The sequence below is a fragment of the Platalea leucorodia genome (genome assembly GCF_965183815.1).
Source record: "Platalea leucorodia genome assembly, chromosome: 7".
Lineage (NCBI taxonomy): Eukaryota > Metazoa > Chordata > Aves > Pelecaniformes > Threskiornithidae > Platalea > Platalea leucorodia.
Genome location: NC_138829.1, coordinates 26,128,928 through 26,148,160, shown reverse-complemented (window position 1 = coordinate 26,148,160; position 19,233 = coordinate 26,128,928). Strand labels below are relative to the sequence as shown.

Here is a 19,233-nt window from a genome sequence, read left to right as displayed (position 1 = left end):
CACAGTAGTTCTGCATTTTGCATGTCAGATCTGGTGCAGAAAGTGACCAAGGAACTTACCAAAGAAACTCCGTTATCTCAGACAAAGCAGGGATTTTAACCCAACATCATTGCTAAATTATGCATTTGTATTCATTATGGATTGTATTTGAGAAAGTTCTCTGGTCTGCTGCCAAGACTGTCTTTTCTGAATTAAACTTCTCCCTACATCTAGAACTTTGAGTAGTGCTCAGTTCAAGTCAGTCCCAGTAACGCAGGTTTCTTCTTAATTGGCAAATGGTTAAACTGAAGTGGTCATCAGTAGGCTTCAGACTTAACAGTTGGTATGACCAGGACAGATCGTGCCTTTCAGCCAGTTTACCGGTGCGGCAAGGCTGTATTACCATAAGCCAGATTCAGCTGTTTTCACAGCACTTTCATAAGGAAATAATAATTTTGAAAATGCACGAGGCAGTTTTGCATTCCTAACTTTATGAGTTTACTACTGTAATGGAAACAATATGTATGGACGTTTGGAATACAGGTACATTCTAAGATGACTCTACAGTACTAAATAGGTTGCAAACTAATTTCTGAATAAGGAAGCGAATATCATGCAATTTCTTTAAAGAGCAATCTTGCAGACATTTGTTATGCTTTATAGAAGTAGTGGTAGGACATGTGTCATATCTCTGCTTGATCACATCTTTACTTATGCAAAGAGTTATTTTAAAGTTAATACAAAACCAGATCCTTTAAAGGTTAAGAAATAATTATTCTTCTGAGCAGTTTATGTGCGTGAGTTCTTAAAAGAAATGGGAGCATAATCGTGTATTAATGAAGAATGTGAGGAAAGCTTCCCTGAGAAGCTTTTGATTTGTACTGCCTACTAGTTAAGAAGCTGATGGGAAGATGGGAGTCGGAGGGTGATTGGCCAGAGTCTTACAGGAAGGTGATACTGGAACAGAGTTTAATTTGTTTTAATTTCTCTATAGGCAAGCAAATGTACACCTGGGACCACCATGTTCAAGGGACATCAAGAGGAAGCGAAAGCCAGCTGCAGCATCCATGTCCAGCCCAACATCAGGTAACCTGGATTTATCTGTGTGCCAGCATTTCTAAAATCGTGTCCCTCTTGAGCAAAGTGCCGGAGTCACAATAGTCAAAAATAGCATTACCTTGATTTGAAACTAATGAAACGTGTGTGAGAAAGGCAATGTGTGAGAGAGAATATCATGTCTTTTAGCATAGCATCAAAAGCTGCCTACTAAACAAATCTTTGAGGATGCAGCTATGGTAAGTTAATACAATTTACAGTGCTTCAGTGTACAGTGGGTAATAATCTGTTTCTTCATAAGGTCTTATTTCCACCATTCCTAAATTATGCAGTACATGGTAATAGGGAGGTGACCAGTATGTACAGTGTGTTCTTTCAGTGTTGGGCTGACATCAGCTGGTGGCTCTGGTGCCCTTTTTCAGGGTGTTTCTAGACACTTTTACAGGAGTGGAAATCTGGCAATTTTTGTATCATCACTGGGTGAGACCACCTATTCCTTGGGAGTTGTCTTACTCTTGTGGATGAAAATAGTCACTTTTTTCTTTTTTCATCCTGTTCTGGGGATGTAGTGATTAAAATGCTGGTTTATTTTATGTGGTATATTTCTGGAAAGTGATTGATTACTCATCGAAATCTGAAAAAAGTTTCAATCTGCAGAACACAGAGGGGTTTAGGAGACTTCTTTCTGGCCTCTCACTGTACCTGCTCTTGAAATATTTTGCCTGCTATCAAGTGACCCATGTTCTTACAACTTAAAAAACTATTGTAATCCAGTGACAGAGTGGTGGGTAAGCTGATGGGAAAAGTGGTGATGTGAAAACAGTGGGGAAGGTCAAAGGAACTGATGATGAATAGGAGGAATGAAGCTTGGATTTCTTCCTTGGGCTGGTGGATAGACAGCAGAATAATGAAGTAGGGAAGAAAGCTGTGCTAGCTCTCCAGGCCACAGATCTGGATTACAGACTCTCTGAAAGGTTCTGTATCAAAAAAGAAGAGGAAAAAACTCATTAAATTAATAATCTGTTGCTCAGTAAGTGTCATCTGTTATTGACTCTTTATTTAGGATATTCTTCCCTGGCTTTTGAGTATTCCATGCTAGGATATTCAAACTTCTGTAGTTAAAGGGATAGTAAAATATATCCGTAGCCACAGAATTTTAGTTCTGGCATACTAGGTTTTCTTGGTATGAATGCTAGTGTCTCACTGTCCCCTGTTACCTGTCCATTTATTTATTGTTCAGAGTGTATTCTGTACTGCATTGTTGGTCACTTTCTGTAGGGAGAGCTACTGTTTCTATGCCTACATGTTTCAAAATATTATGTAAATTGTACTTAACCTGACTAGAAAAATTGTGTAGTGAACACTTTTTGAAGAGTTGAATCTGCATCTGGAGTGGAACTCAGCACTGGAAAATAGCACAGAGGTTTGAAAGGTTGGGTGGGGTTTTTTTGGTCGTTTGTTTTTTTGGTTTTGGGGGGGCGGGGGTGGGGTGGGGAGGATGAGGGAAGGAAAAGTACAGTATGTATTACAAAATAAGTAAGGAGAGTGTAGTTACTGGAATCCAGACAGGATGCTTGTGCTGATCATCAAGAGAAAAGTGCTGCAACGTTTTTAAGGGTCAGAAATGATAAAGATCTCTTCCTTACACCCTGTTTAGAAATATCCCCAGCCAAGTTAACAGCTATGGGCCAGGTTTGCTACAATACTGACTTGTGGAAAGAAACTTTTTATGATTGGGTAACGGAAGCTGTGTCCTAGCTGACACCCTACAGCAGTCTCCCAGTTGCAGCTGGAGCACAACCTGGGCATGTAACTTGGAAACTTCTGAAGTCTGATGGTACTTCTGTCAAAGGTGATCTGACTGTGGAATTACTAATGCCTAAAGAAATACACAGGATTACTCTGCAATAATGTAGAATTAACTGAAGACTCTTATGCTTGTTAGATATTGATGAGATAGAGATTTTTCTCCCTTGCCATGCATCTACTCGTCCCTACATAAATGTCTTATACTGGGGTTCCCCTGTACCTGAGGAATCATGGCAGCCTCATTTTCTCACTACAGAGGCTTTTTATGTTTATGGTGTTTTACTTCTGCAAAAGATGAAACACAGGTGAATCAGAACGCAGGCCTATGCCTGTCACTGCAGGCACACAGAGTGCTGGATTTCTTCACCTTTAAATAGCTCCTTAGCTGAGTCCAACTGCTCTCGTCTCACTTGTTGACCAGGTCCTGCTTCAGTGATCTCCTTTTTTGCAACCTGAGTGCCCCATGGAGGTGAAGGACACAGCCTGAGCTGGCTCCATCAGTCAGCAGAACAAATGGGCTTGCTCTGCCGAACATCGGGCCATCTCGGATTCCACCTCTTTTATAGAGATGAGTGATGAAGAGGGGCTCGTTCCGCTTTGCCGCTGTATTAATACACATCAGGGGCCAGCTCCCGGCACTAAATCACGCTACTGCATACATCTGTTATCGGACTCCTCACTAGTGTGATGAACAAGACTGCAGATAGAGGCTTCCTCGTGTCATTCTTTATAGGATTTTCCTAAAAGAATAAATAGCTCAAATCTCTGCCAACACTCTCCCCTGTCATTGTGATGAATTTAGCTTCTTTCTTAAACATGCAGCTACAAATCTTCCCCTGTCGCCTCACCCCCCCACCATCCACAGAAAGTTTGGAGTTGAATTTGGCTGAAATCAGAAGATGTTAATAAAAGGCATATGAGATGTGGATGCTATCTCCCTTCTAGCTGCAGGAATGAGAGAAGGGAGCTAGAGATATGTTTATTTGGAAGCCAAGCAAACTAAGTTTATTCCATGTCTTCTCACGTATTTTCATGAGTGTGAGTATTTATGGGTTCTGGTAAAGCATCTTTTGTCAGAGACCCTTGTATGAACATCAAAAACCATGCATTACTGTAGCGGAAGTGCCTAGGTCTCTATTGTGTTGTTATAGCTTTAAACTTCTGGTATTAGTCCTGCCCTTTGAGGCTAACTGGCCTAAATACCATAACTGAGATAGCTGTTAAAGAATAGCATTTTGGGAAAAGGCATGGCTGTTGAGAGCAACAAAAAGTGGGTAGAAAATTCAGGATTCGTTTGCACTTCAGGAGGTGACTGTTATCAAAATTAAGTTGGGCAAATTTATGCAAATGTTGAAAGAGATTGAAAATGAAAGTTAGTGCTTTCCACACTAGACAGTTGAGCAGTGTGTGAGCCCTAAAGCATGAGGCTTTCATCAGGTAAGAACAAGAGTCTGGCTGGTGTAGTTTGGCAGTAGAATAAGAAAATCTGGAGGAAGTAAGACTGGCCGTACTGGATTAGACCAGAAGTTCATCCAGCTCAGTGACCAACAGCCAGTGCCTAGGTAAGAAGAAAGTCTGTAGTGATAAACGTCCTTTGAACTTTCAGTGATCTAAGACTTAGGGGCTTCAGAAGGCATGGATAGTGTCCTTGTGTTTAGTTACTTTCCGTTGCAGTGCAATAGATTTGGAATAATGTGCCCAGTGGCACAGCAGAGCTCGTCTGAGAAATACTGTAAAAAATGTTACTCTCATGGTAGTTATTCCCTGGTTTGAAAAGGATCTGAAGATGACTGTCATGTCTTCTGTTTGTCAGAATAGGCCACAAGTATAGATGGTTGTGAAAGAAATGGTGAACAATTGTCCAGCTTTACACTGAGGTTTTTTAGTGGTTTTGTGGTCCAGTCCCCTATTATATGTAGCAGTGCACATGGTAACTGGCATCCTATTCAGGTATTACAGTGAGTCTGGGGTAAAAATCTGCATAAACAGATTTTTGTCTGCCTTGGCATGTATTCACACTTAGCTTGTGAAAAATAATAATTTCTAAATGGTGCCAGTTAGCAGCCTCTGAAACTGCTTATCAGAGAACAGTCTGATGAGTAGTAGCAATTTGGTAAATTTTCCCTCCCCTATTTCTTGCTAATGCATTCACTCTTTGTCATGGTGTGATGGTACCCAGTAGCAAGAAGCCTGTTTCAGTCCTTTGCTTGCTTTCTTTTTATGAGCAAAGATGGAGAGCCTGAGTGGGGAGGCTGCTAGCGAGGGGCCAGTAGTGTAGTATTGGTGATCATTATTAGTTTAAGGACTTTGACTTACATTTTTTTTTTGCATGTTTCATATGACCTTCAGATGGAGGAAGTTGATGGGTTAGAGGTAAAATACGCAATGTACTGTTATCAGCTGTGTTGTTGTGGTTGTATGGGAATGACTCCCTGTTTTGGATGTACAGAAGCAGGATTGTTGGGGTTCCAGATCTGCTGAATGTGGAACCTCAAGCATTGAACGAGCTTTTTATTTAAACTTCAAAGCAATCAGTCCTCTAGTTGAGGCTTGTTATGGCCTCTTTATCCTTCATGCACTACAGAGCAGCAGACGCAACTTGTAATAAAAACACACAAACAACTATTATCTGTTTTGAGAATACAATGAAAAAGGGATGTGTTTCGTACCGAAGCAGTTACTTGTTCAAAAAAAATACGGTTGCCCCAAAGATTCCTGTGGCAATTACTTTTTTTTATCCTGCCCTGTTCTACTTGTGAGGATTGAGTGATTCGGGATACTGAGAACGGGAGTAAACTCTCATATCTCTAGGTTTCTGACAATCGTTCTGGAAATTTGGGTGACTGTTGGGTTGAGCTATGGATCTGCAAATCTCTCTCACTAATTATAGCCTGTCCCATTTTGAAGTGGTGGTTGTATTGAGAAAATGAGAATGGATTCCACCCTAGCTTAGCGAGTAGCTTCTTGTTATAATATGCTGATTTACCATATTGGATATATGTGGAGGTTCATGGTACTGCCTTTACTGGGTAAAGAGGGGAGGTATATTTTCCTCTTTAACTGAGCTTTGCAACCTGAAATTTGCCAAGCCTTCAGAGACTTTGAGATTCTCAGTTACAGGGTTAATTGAGTCTTTGTGGAGAGATCAAGTTATCTTCAGTTGAGTGATTATGAATTGATTCAGTTTAAGTATGGGACAGCTAAAGCTCCTGATTTTCAACAGGAACTTTGACTGAAGGAACTAGTTAGTGGACTGGGAACTTGGAGTTCTGAATGTGAGAATCATTAGGGCAAAGGTGTTAATGCTATCAAGAACCTATATTTCAAGGGAATTTGGCAGGGAAACTTGTAGGAATTCAGTAAATAATACGTTCATATAAGAAATTATATATATATGGCATTTGCCATGAAGTCACTTGTTCTAACTATTTTTTTTTATTGCTCTTTCCTACTCTCTTCCTCTGTTCCCCCTTTCCTGCAATTTTATATTCCAGCAACTTTATCTGTCCACATGGATGCAGCAGAGTCAGAGCTACCAGCAACACCATCCCTGAGATCCCAGAACTCTGAGTGGACAGGGAAAACACCAGCAGCCGAGAAAGCCGCTATTGCTGCCTCCAGTAACTTTTTTAAAACGCCACCAGAGAAGAGCCCTGGATACAGCTAAAAGGAAGCATTGCAACTGTAAAAGCTTGCTGGATTTTGGAAGTGTTTGACTCTGGTGTGTGTCTTCACCAAACGTCTTGTTTGGCAGTACTGATATCTTCAGTATTGGTGCGTGATGCGTGCCATCATTCAGACTGATCTGCGTGCCCCACATACCTAAATCATGTTTGTGGATCTATGTTTAAAAAAGGGTAATCAGTATTGGGACCGCAGTGGCTTTTAAAAATGTCCTTGCTGTTGCTGTATTTATTATGCATTCATCTCCTTCCCTGATGCCAGCTCATATGTGCTGGGTCATGTACAGATTCTTTTGAGTTTTCAGATCTTTCTTCACCCCCTGGACATGTTGCTTGTTCGTGCATTTGGCATTTTTGGGGTGAAAGTCCCACTACCGCCCAGGGAAGCAAAAGTCTTCCCCTGCTTTCTTCCAGGCCAGGAGGATTTCTTGGCTGGGGAATGAGGAGGGAATGCAAACAAGTTGAAACATGGAACCTGAATTCTGTATTAGCAGAATGTTTTCAGGCCATGTGCTAATGGACTCGAATCATGTTTCTTCTAGCAAAGCAAATAGGGTGCTTGTCCATTCAGAAATTGCCATTGGCTCACTGGCAGCATGGTCCATTTACACCTTTTCCTTCTCCCTTGTTCTGAATGTCTTTAGTCTTGCTTGTGCATTGCATGTTCTTTCCTGAGTCTCCTAATGGATAAGGATTTGGGAGAACTACTTGGCCATAAATCTGCGAGCTGGTGTCCTGGAAAGGAACCTGGGCCCTTGAATATCCTTGTGGTATGGTAGAGGATATACAAAACGTCCATTTCTCAGTGTATAAAGAAAGAAATGACTGTTAGCATTTCTAAAGGATGCTTGCCATTGAAGTTAACATGCCATTGAACAAAAAAGCCATTTAAAGTATCACCTGAGTTCAGAGCATTCTGGGTATTGATCAGACCACTTCTGTCTCATGTTTTCCCTCCCTTCAAAAAGTATTGTCTGCTATGCCTACTGGAGGTGTCTCCACCTACTGATGATTGTACTTTGCTCTGCAGCATACACAAGAGATTCACTTCTTTTCACAGCACTTCCACTTGGTCCCCTGTTACCTTCTGCCTTGCAGAATATATCGAGAGTGATTTCTTCCCTCTCTTCTTGAATTCTTGATCACACTCCACTTACTTTTCTTGAATTACTCTGACTGGAGCTTATTTTGGGCTGTGTTTCTAGAATGTATACCTGCATAGTATGTGTCAACGAACAGGTAGCCTCATGGCTTCTAAAGTCCTTTGAAAACAGGATATATTTGTATGCATAGAACTCTTTTTGCTTTCCTCACTGGGTGGAGCTTTCAGATAGGATTGTTTCAGCTTTTAAAATTAATTTTGAATGTGGGGGTGCAGTTAGCACTCTTAAGTAGATAACAAAATTTGCATGTTTTTAGTGCTTTTGCAGTGTTCTGCTCTCCCTTATAAATCAAATAGCTGAGGGACAGATTTGATTGTGAGGATATAAAGTGATGATTTATATTTAACTCTGTATTAAAATGTTAAATGGTCATAACATACACAAAACAAAAATTGAATGACTCACTACGTCATGATTGACAAATATAGCTATATTACAGACACTGTCTGTGTCTGATCCCCTAATACCTGCTTATTCTTGGGGAGAGATCCAAATTGGATTTATATTTTGCAGCCCAAGCAAACTGTCAGATCCATCTGTGTAAATCCCTCTCAAACCCTTTTTTTTTTTTTTTTTTTTTTTTTGTGGTGGTATATTTTAGAACTCATTAGAACAGGGAAGGCCCTTTTACCTTGCTGAAGGAGTACAGAGGTCAGTTTGGACTATGAGACAAACTGTAAGGGTTTTGTGGAAAGAGGAGTGTTCCTGTTTTAAAGTAGTCACTGGATTGTCTTATTTTGTACTCATTTTGACCAGTGGTGCTTAAGAGGTAGCACAGGAAGTCTCAGCACTGGAGGGCCTGTAATCTGGAGCATACAAAGACAAGGTAAACCTGAAGAGTAGTAGCTTGACTATCTAGTACTCATAAACATAGTGAAGGGGAAAGGTAGTCACATTCTCCTGACAACCTGCAGATAAATTTTAGGATTGGAAGCCTTGTAACCTAACTTGCAGGCTGCTTTAGTGACAGGGAGTGGTCCCCTAAAAGACCACTTTGTGCAATTTGTGCAATTGAGTGTTTTTAATCTCATGAAGGATCCTTCACAACCTCTCTTGGTTTGAGTCTATTCAACAGGCTTACTCAGATTACGGAGCATTCAGCTAAAATTTTAAATTTTGGCTGTTTTGTTCCCCTTTTTAAAACGAATTCTGATATATGTTGCTACACTCTGAGTATTGTTCAAAGTAGTTCTGTTTCTTCTGTGGTGTCAGGACAGTTTTAAAACTTTTATAAGAGAAGTGACTGAGGTGTTAGGGAGTCAATGGCCTTCATCTCACTCATTGCGGCAGAGGGAGTGGGTTGCCAGACTTCACATGATTTTTTTTTTCTGGCGGCAGGGAAAGATAATTTATCAGATTTTCCTATTGAGGTCAGTAGCACTGTTCATCTAGTTAAGCCCTTACTTAGATTGTAAGCTCCTAGGAGGTCTTCCTTGCCTTTAAAGGTTGAATGTACCTGTGGCAGTACTGAAGAGTAACTGTGGCGGGCCTTATCTTGGTAAGCCATACTTCCTGCCATGGCAACTTTCTGGAAGTGCCAGGGGACTCAAGTTCTTGCAGCTGCCCTGTCTTTCCTATTTCTAGGTTAGAATCCGTTTGCAGGTCAGTCAGGCTATCAACCGAATTTGATTCTCCTGAGTGGTAGACAAGCTAAATGAATTATCTATCTTAGTTACTCCAGGGTATTTATCACAATTCATCTTCAGATTTTAGTAGCTTGATACAGATTTGCATATTTGCAGCATTCTTAGATGAATGATCTAGGTGCATTGTTTTGTCTCTTTTCCTCTAAGGCAGATTCCTTAGAACACACACTGTACTCACACAGTACTCGCAGTGAAGGACGCAGTGCTTCAGATGTGGTTTGCTTGAGTAGAAAGGAGTAATAACGTGCCTTGATTTGGTAGCTGTGCTTCTAAGGCAGTCCAGTATGTGATTATTGCTTCAAAGATACACACCTCACTTATATTCCACTTTTTGTCCACCAGGACTCCCCAGTCTTTTTCCAGGTTTGTCTTCTCTCCAGTTGTCTTCTCTCCTTGCCCTTATGGGAAGCCTCAGCTTCCCAGACATCAACTGGGAATACCATACTGCTGTGACAAGCAAGTCTGAGAAATTCCTGAACTATGTTGAAGATAATTTCTTTTCACAAGTACTCAGTGAGCCAACTAGGAAAGATGCCCTCCTAGACTTGCTGTTTGTGAATAGAGAAGGACTTGTGGGAGATGTGATGGTAGGTGGATGTCTTGGCCACAGTGACCACAAAATGGTTGAGTTTAAAATTTTTGATGTAACGAGAAAAATAGTCAGCAGAGTTGCTACCCTAGATTTCAACAGAGCTAACTTTAAGCTACTCAGCAAGCTAGATAGCAGCATCCCCCTGGGAAACTGCTTTTGAGGGCTTAGGGGTCCATGAGTGCTGGTCAGTTTTTAAGAACCACCTTTTAAAAGCACAAGAGCAGGCAATCCCATTGTGTTGAAAGTCAAGCAAGAGGTGCAGGAAACCAGTTTGGCTGAACAGGGAACTCCTCTTGGAACTCAGGAGGAAAAAGAAATTGTATCATCTCTGGAAGCAAGGTCAGGCTTCACAGGAAGATTACATAGCTGTGGTTTGCACCTGCAGGGAGAAAACACAAAAGGCCAAAGCTTAATTAGAGTTGAAACTGGCCAGTGTTGTGTCAGACAAGAAGAAAGGCTTTTTGAGGTACATTAATAGCAAGAGGAGGTCTAAGGAAAACATTGGACTGATACTTGTTGAAGATGGTCACCTGACAAATCAGGATGAAGAAAAAGTGGAGGCATTCAATGCCTTTTTTTGCCTCAGTCTCTAAAAATACTGATAGACCTTAGGCTGCCCAGTTCTCTGAGTTGGAGGACCATGACTGTGGGAACAGTGACTTTCCATTTGTGGACACTGAAGGGAAGACCCAAGAAACTACAGACCTGTTAGTCTAACCTCAGTACCTGGAAAAATTACGGAGGAGATCATACTGGGTGTTATTGAAAGGCATTTAAAGGCCAGTGCAATCATCAGGCACAGTCAACATGGGTTCACAAAGGGAAAGTCTTGTCTAACTAATTTGATACCCTTCGATGATAAGGTCACCCACCTAGTGGATGAAGGGAAGGTGGTGGATGTAGTTTTTCTGGATTTTAGTAAGGCTTTTGATACTGTCCCTCACAGCATCCTTCTGGACAAGTTGTCCAGCTGTGAGATGAGCAAGTACATGGTGCGCTGGGTGAGGAACTGGCTGAACAGCAGGGCTCAGAAGGTTGTAGTGAATGGGGCTACATCTGACTGGTCACCAGTCAGCAGCAGTCTTCCTCAGGGTTCAATTCTGGAGACAGGTCTGTTCAATATATTTATCAATGATCTGGATGCAGGAGTTGAATGCACAATTAGCAAGTTTGCTGATGATACTAAACCGTGAGGTGCTGTTGACCCTCTTAAAGGACAACAGGCTTTGCAGAGGGATCTAGAGAGATTGGAGCATTGGGCAATTATCAGTGGCATGAAATTTAACAAGGATAAATGCCAGATTTTGCACCTGGGAGAGGAGTGGCTGGAGAGCAGCCCTGCAGAAAGGGATCTGGGGGTGCTGGTCAACAGCAGGCTCAATGTGAGTCAGCAGTGTGCCCTGGCAGCCAAGAGGACAAACCGCATCCTGGGGTGCACCAAGCACAGCATAACCAGCTGGTCAAAAGAGGCGATTATCCCGCTGTATTTAGTGTCAGTGCAGCCTCACCTCGAGTATTGCGTGCAGTTCTGGGCCCCACAATTTAAAAAGGATGTGAAGGTACTTGAATGCATCCAGAGGAGGGCAACAAAGCTGGTGAAAGGGCTGGAAAGCATGTCCTATGGGGAGTGGCTAAGGACTCTGTGTTTATCTAGTTTGGAGAAAAGGAGGCTGAGGGGCAACCTCATTGCTCTCCACTTCCCCTCCTCAGGAAGCTGTAGAGAGGGAGGTGCTGATCTCTTCTCCCTGCTATCCAGTGACAGGGTGCATGGGAGTGGTTCAAAGCTGCATCAGTCAGGGGAGGTTCAGACTGGACATTAGGAAACACTACTATATAGAGAGGGTGGTCAAACGCGGGAGCAGGCTTCCTGGAGAGGTGGTCAATGTCCCATGCCTGTCAGTATTTGAGAGGCATTTGGACAATGCCCTTAATAATATACTTTAACTTGTGGTCAGCCCTGAAGTGGTCAGGCAGTTGGACTAGGTTATCGTTGTAGGTCCCTTCCACCTGGAATATTCTATTCTATTCGATTCGATTCGATTCTATTCTATTCTATTCATGAACTTCGTGAGGTTTCTGTCTCTTCGTTCCTCCAACCTGTCAAGGTCTGTCTGTGTGGTACCCCCACCCTCCAGCATATCAATGGCTCCCCTCCCCAACATGCCATTATTTGTGATCTTGCTGAGAGTATGTTCTTTCTCTTTCCACCAGATCACTAATGATCACTGAATGGTACTGATCCCAGTATTGTCTTCTGAAGCATGCTTTTCATAACTGGCCACCACGCAGATTTCTAACCATTGATCGTTATTCTTTGAGCCTGACAGTTCAGCCAGTTTCTCACTGACCTTTCTTACTGGAAGGCATCCAGTCCATAGCTCCCCCATTTGGCTATAAGGATGCTATGAGAGACTTGCTGAAGTCAGTGTAAACAGCATTCACTGCCCTGTACACATCCACAGAGCCTGTCGTTTCATTATAGAAGGCAGTCAGGTTTATAGTCATGATTTTCCCTCATTTAATCTGACTGCCTGTTCTTAGTCACCTTCTTGTCCTTTGCGTGCCTGGAAATGGCTTCCAGAACTTGCTCCATAAAGCTACAAGGGACCGAGGTGGGGCTGACTAGCCTGTCATTCCCCAGATCCTTCTTTCTGCCTTTTTAGAAAGGTGACATGATATGTACCCCTTCCTGTCACCGGCGACTTCATGCAATTGCCACAATTCTTCATAGATGACAGAGACCAGTCTTATGAAGACATACTTTTGCAAACAGGGCTTTATTTATGTATAGGGAGAAGATGGGCATTCAGTGAAAGAAATCGAGAGCTGGGAGGAGCGCGCTTAGTAGTTGTTCTTCGCACATGACCAGTAGTTCCAGCGAGCTCTAGTGAGGATTAATGCCCAGTTTGGTAGGTACTGGAGAAGTGCAAATTAAAAGAATGTAGTTTCTAGCCTTATGGATTTATGATTTTAAGGTAAGGTACAGTAAAGAGTGAAGAAGGCAACAAAACAGTAGCTGGAGAGAAACTTGTAAGAGGCTGGGACTAGTGCTACTGAATGATAGATTAGCTTCATGATTGTGGTATGCAGAGGTGTGTCTTGCCAGCATTCCTGAATAATGACATTGAGACTGTTAGTGCTGTCCTTCCAGTTGTAGCAGCTCATGCTGTTACTTTGTGGCTGTTGCAGAGACCCGCTCAGTGGGCAGAGGATGAGAAGGGAAATCGGAGGAAGGGCAATGAGAAGGGTGATTTAGTGCCTCTCTTAATGTAACCCCTTCTGTACTGAAGAAAGAAGATGCTACGAAAAACAATGTGTGTGCCTGGGTATTGAAAAGGAATTATGTAAAGTGGATAAGAACTTTGCTTTGTTGTCTTGAGGAACAGTTTCGTAACCAGAGAACATTTCAGTGAAGGATGCTACCAGTCATTTGTTCAGAAGATGTATTTTAATAGTCTGTTGGGAGACTATCAAAGGAGGACAAACTTCTGTTTTCATTGTGGTACCGCATTACTGTGTCTTTGTCCCCTGCATTCTGTTCCAGTTTGTGTTTTGTGCTTGAGACATCCTGCTTTTGTACCATCAAATATGGGAAAAATACTTTACAGCAATGCTGCTTAAGGCATAAAACACAAGGGGCCACTTGCTATACAGAAGGCAAGACAAGATTATCTTAGGCCGTTAACTTTTACCCAGTACAAGGATTGAACTCAGCATAGAGAACATAATGTCTTAATTCTACCAAAGTGTCTCATTCTTAAGAAAGTAAACTGTGCCATAGGCAAGTGCAGGGAGACTAAACTGTCACCAGTGCCTGGTGACGGGCGCACGGCTGGCCCTCAATCAGGTGACATGCAGACTTATGTTGCGCAGACAGAGGGAACCTTCAACATCCTTCTCGGCTTCAGTGTGGGTAAAATGCCTTCCCAGCTGCAAACCTGGCTGTTGGTGTGACTCCAGTGAGTGGACGAAGATGTGTTAACTGGCATACCAGGAGAAGAGAATTCTTGTACCAACTGAAAGAACTGGTAAAAGTGGAAAATGGACTGGCACAGCCTGTTATATCAGAGAAAGATGCAAAATATATATACCTGCAGACAATAATCAGAAAAAGTATTGCTGAGCCCTGCGTGTATGACCCAGAGTATTCATTGTCTTAAAGCAGAGCTGCCAGTATTATGAGGATGATCAGGGTTTTGCAAAGCTGCCCTCTTTTCCTTGTAACCTCTGAAGGAAATGGGATGAACAGCATAAGAAAGGCTGCACTGGGTCAGACCAAAGGTCTGTCTGGCTTGGTATTGTGTCTCTCACAGTGGCTGGGTTTGGACGGCTAGGGGGTACTGTAAGGACGAAGTAGTTACGTAGGGATACTGTCCTTTTACATTATCTTAGCCTTGTGTCCTGTCTCAAAAAGACGTACAAACTCTTTCTTCAAGGCTGGACAAAACTTTTGTGAACCTTTTGGCTATAGTATTTATCCTGCAACTGGATTTAATTATATTTTTAGAAGGACATGTAATCTGACTTTAAAAACATAAAGTAAAGATTAGCTCATCTTTCTTGGTAATCAGTTTTCTTATTAATTACCTTTTTTATAAGGCAATTGTATCTTCTCTTGGAATAGTTTTTTCCTAATATCAACATCCTGACATTGTTTCTTGCTATGCTTTTTTCCAGCAAGGTTGAAAAGTCCTATTCTTCCTTTACAATTAGGCTTCTTTGTCATGTATAACTACCTATACCCAGTCAACAAGTCCTATGTGATCCACTAACCCATATAAGTAATTTTTCATAAGCTTTACACTGTAAAACTTGTCATTTAACCTTTAATTACGCTCCTGCATGAAAATCCCCAGTATTCCACATTCATCTGCATTCAGTTCTAGTGTCTACACTTAGAGTGTTCTTTACAGAAGCAGGAACACTTGCTTCCCTATTGCTGTTCGGGCTTCATATACCCATATATCCAAACATCATGCTAGCCCTTGCTGCCCAAACACTGCTGTAACACTACCATAGAAATGATATTCAGGTTGTCGACTCTGAATCTAAAGTTCTTAACACTGCTTTTCAATGCACAAGATCCTAGAAAGTAAGAATAGTAATTTTTTTTTTTTTTAATTCCAAAATGCATTGCATTTCCTTTAGCAGTATTACAGTACAATTTTGGACTGTCAGTTTTTGTAATTTGGAATACTTACAAGCTCAGACTGTTTAGTTTTATCAGAAGAGGATCAGAGATGTCTTGCCTGTGTGGTAGGAAGTCCTTTATGGAAATGGAAATAGTAGGTAATAAAGTGTCTCTTGTCTTGAGCAGATGAGCGTAAAAATGAACTTGAAGCTAAAGCCAAATGAATTCAAGTTAGAAATAAGGTGTGAGCAGTGAGGACAGATTAACCATTGGAACAAACTACTGTGGGAAGCAGTAGCTTCTGTGTATCTTCAGGCTTCAATTTGAAGACAGCAAATTTATGGAAGGAATGTTGTAGCCAAATATAAGCCACTGAAATAAATACAGAGGCATCTAAAAGACATTGAATGGTCAGTTTTATAGTGAAGATCAGTCTACACGAAATGATAGATGTTTCCGGTTTAGAACCCAAGAGAAGACAGAAGACTTTTTTTCCACAGTATAGAGATCTGTTGAAAAATGGGAAGTGTTTTGGCAAACATAGGGGAAAGACATGGCGATGGAAGTTTTATGGTGTTGCTGAAAGATTGCCATGAAATTTGCATGGGAAGGTGAGAAAAAAATTTACCTGTGCCAACTGAAATGAAGCATCATTTCTGCATGCCATGCTTTATTTGTGAGTAGTATAATGACATATGAGCGTGCAATCTTCAGAACCTCCACGATCACTCAGTTGAAGAGTGTCCTGGGTGAGAGTTCCACCTTTCTTGCTTTACGGGCAGCTGGAGTTCTGCGGGCTTGGGGTAGTGTTCCCTGGGTACACGCTCAGCTTCAGCAGCTCTGTCTCAGTTCATTCGCTCAGCTGCGTGAACTGCCTGCACGTTGCACTGAAATCAGAAGCAAATGGGGGAGAGCATGGGTGGGCTTATTACCTTGATAGGATACTTGCCAAAAAAAGTATGCAATATCTTTCTTAATTACTATAGCAATTGCTTCTGCTTTTTTTCTCTCATGGCATATAAAGAAGATGCCTCCTTGTAGGAGTGCCCTTTTGGTAGCCTGTAGCCTTCACTATCGCACTGAAGGAGCAGACGGTAGGTTTCTCCAAATGGAAGAGCTCTTATGCACTCATCTGAGAGGAGGTAGTGTGACTGGAGGAAGCCATTTTCTGGTAGCGTGTTCTTTAACATTAGGGAGAAGTGACTTGTTCAGCTTTTTCAGCTTTAAAATACATTATGCTGTACCTTTGTTTCAAAATGAATGTAAAATTCCATTGATGGAATAGTGCCACATTTGAATTGTTGCTTCAGATCTCAGGTCCTGGACATAGTGTTCATGTCCCATGCTAGCATTTGGTTTTGTTGCCCAGATGGGTGTATGTGAGACCTCATTGCTAGAAGCTCTCCTAAGAGTGCCATGAACTGAGACTGGTCTGGGCTGACCAGAGCCCCTGGGCTCTGCTGAAGCCATTGAATTTTCTCTCAAGTTCAGCAACAGCAGACAGTTAGCCAAGGCTACCGTCAGTTGCGTTCTAGCTTCCTCCTTCTGTCCCAGAGGGCTTACCCAGAGATAGTTCACGAACAGGTCTACTCAAAATCTTTAAAGAGCAGCATTGTGCATGTCCCAAATGTTTTATTTGCTCATAAGATTTAACTGTTTGGTAGGGATTGGATTCCGGGTTCCTAGAACTCTGTTTTCGGGGTAACATGTAAATAAGGAAGATTCGCTTGTATTCCTCTGTCTTAAACATGATGTATATTCTCTGAACAAGGCTCTTGCGGAATCTTTGTTCTGATTATAGAAACTGGAAATAAATCAATATATGAAAGAATTGTTTTATCTGATATAAAGCGAACTGAGTTGAGAGTGGGAGAAGAGAGGCTTCACTGACATGTAACTAGATTTACAGTATTGGAATGTCCATAAACTACATGCTTCCTTGACTGTTTCCTTAAGTATAAACTGTAACCTGAAGGTCTGTAGGGAGTTACTATGCCTTTCTTCCTTTGAATTGCAAACTTGAGTGAAGGATTTAAGGTAATTTATCATGTCCATTCTTCGTTTTTTGCAATGATTTTGTTTGTTTCCCAGTTTGTCATGACATTGTCTCTAGACGAGTGAGATGCTCCGTTTGGAATTTCAAACAATTCCAGGGTTTCTTAAGTAGCCTTTCACTTCCAAGTCACTGCTTCAGATCTGCCCAGTCCCAAAAGGGATTTCATTTAAATGAGGTCCGTCTCAATTGATAGTTTAATGGATATCTATTCATTTTGCCAACGCTAACATCCTTTTTAGATAGATTGGCATCATTCTTTTTTACCATGATAGCAGTGGCTTCAAAGATCAAATGAGCAGTGGACTTTGAATTTTCTTCTGCATGTATTTGTGTCCCAGGATTGATAGCTATGCACACTTGTGGAAGGAATAAACCAGGACTCCCTCTACATTAACTGTTCCAAGGAATAAATTATGAAAAATTAGATCCCAAGTTGATTGAATGCTTTTAAACAAAAAGATCAAGTATCCTTTGGAAATTGCTTCAAGTTCTCAACACTATATTGGGGGTGTGTGTGTGTGTGTCCAATTTTTAAAAGTGGTGATTTTCCTCTCTCATCTCCAAGCTGCACCTGTGAGAACTGGGAAGTGTTCCTGGTGAAATGTGCTGGGTTTTGTTGGGAGCAAGGAGAAAAGAACTCTTAACAATACATTCTCTTACGGGAAGTGCCCAGATTTAGCATACATGATCAACTATGGGTAACAGTCAAAAATGTCAGGTATCTAAAAATCATTATGAGCTGGTTCAGTCTTCCACCTACTTGCATTTTTTTTTTCTGAATAATGAAGCATTTAATTTGATAATTGGAGGCATTTGTATTAAAAAAAAAGAAAAGCTGAATGGTTCTTGTTCACACATCCTTAATTTTACACCTAAGGGCTGAGAACTTTCTCAGTTCAGTTTGAATAGCTGCTGGTAAATTCAGTAACAAGGCTGACTGTGGTGGCTTTTATCTATTTTGATGTTTTTCAGACCATGCTTGCTTCATACTTTTCCAGCTCAGAGAATCAACTGAAACGACAAATGAATAGAAGTAGACTTGCTATGTACTAATGGAGGATATCTCACATCTAAATAAAGGGTATTTCAAATCTGGGGGTACAAGATTTGTTCTCTACTGTAGTAAAACAATTTTCCCGTAAGAGCAGATACTTGATAATAGTTTTTTAATGAAACATAGTATCGAATTTCAAAATGCTAAATGACATTAATTTCATTCCTTTCTAGTGGGGGAGCAAGAGGGAGATATCTAAAGATGAGAACGAGCAGATTTTAGTCAGGAGTTGCTGCCGTTAGGCAGATGAAACACATGGATTTTGCAAAACACACTTTAAAAATTGCACCTAGTTGGAGAAATCTTACTTTCAGAAGTGTCATGGCTTCTTCCTCACAGACTGCCTGCAGGGGCAAGTGATGGCAAACCAGTGGTTCTGCTAAACTAACGCCAGCACTGACACTGATGTTTTTCTAGTAATTTTGACACCAGCTTCCTGAGAGGTTCACCAACATTGCCTTAGGACTTTTCTTCATCCTGCTTCACCATGTAATTTGCAAGTGCTTGGACTCATCCAGCCTCCCCCACCACGGGGAAACATGCATTCCCATTTTGAGAGAGCCAGAGGTGAAGATACTCTTAATGCTGAGTGTTGTATGGTGAGTGAAAGAAGTCCTGTGTTTTCTTTCCTGGCTGTCCAGTGTCACCATGAAAGGAGCCTACACAAACAAGAGCAGCAAGGGGAGCTTTCGTGAGCCTTTTATCCCTTGCTGGTCCTTTCAAGTACTGTGGAGACAGTAAGGAGTGGGAATGAGGAGTGCAGGGTCTGATTCCCAGGAGAGGGGAGAGGGACCATGAGGTGTGGCCATTGCCCTGCACTCAAGCAGTGCAGGGGCTGCCACAGGGCTACCCTGGGGCAGGTGGCATTTCCCACCCTCCTGACCGCATTGGTAGGCTGCACGACTCTAAGCCACAGGCTTCCTGTGTTTACATATTTATTTGGACATTTAAACAAGTATCTTCTTTAACAACCCCCGCCCACCCCCCCACCCCCCCCAATAAAAAAGCCAACAAAACGGAAAATTTGTGCTCCATGACAAACAAGGCTACAATTCAAGTGGCCA

At 41.7% G+C, this 19,233-nt stretch overlaps 1 protein-coding gene across 11 annotated transcripts in view; it reads left to right on the top strand.

Annotated features, from left to right (window-relative positions):
- The window catches only part of GPATCH2L (G-patch domain containing 2 like), a 42,290-nt gene extending 25,362 nt beyond the window's left edge, over positions 1-16,928 (top strand). For 4 of the 11 annotated variants that reach the window (XM_082318121.1, XM_082318127.1, XM_082318128.1 and 1 more), the window contains 2 exons: positions 974-1,065; positions 6,339-16,928. In XM_082318121.1, the coding sequence (XP_082174247.1) occupies positions 974-1,065; positions 6,339-6,414 (168 nt within the window). In that variant the 3' untranslated portion in view covers positions 6,415-16,928. Of the gene's footprint in view, positions 1-973; positions 1,066-2,692; positions 2,766-6,338 lie in introns of those variants that run through there. The other 7 variants (XM_082318126.1, XM_082318118.1, XM_082318125.1 and 4 more) reach the window with 3 other exon arrangements.
- The last annotated feature ends 2,305 nt before the right edge of the window (positions 16,929-19,233 follow it).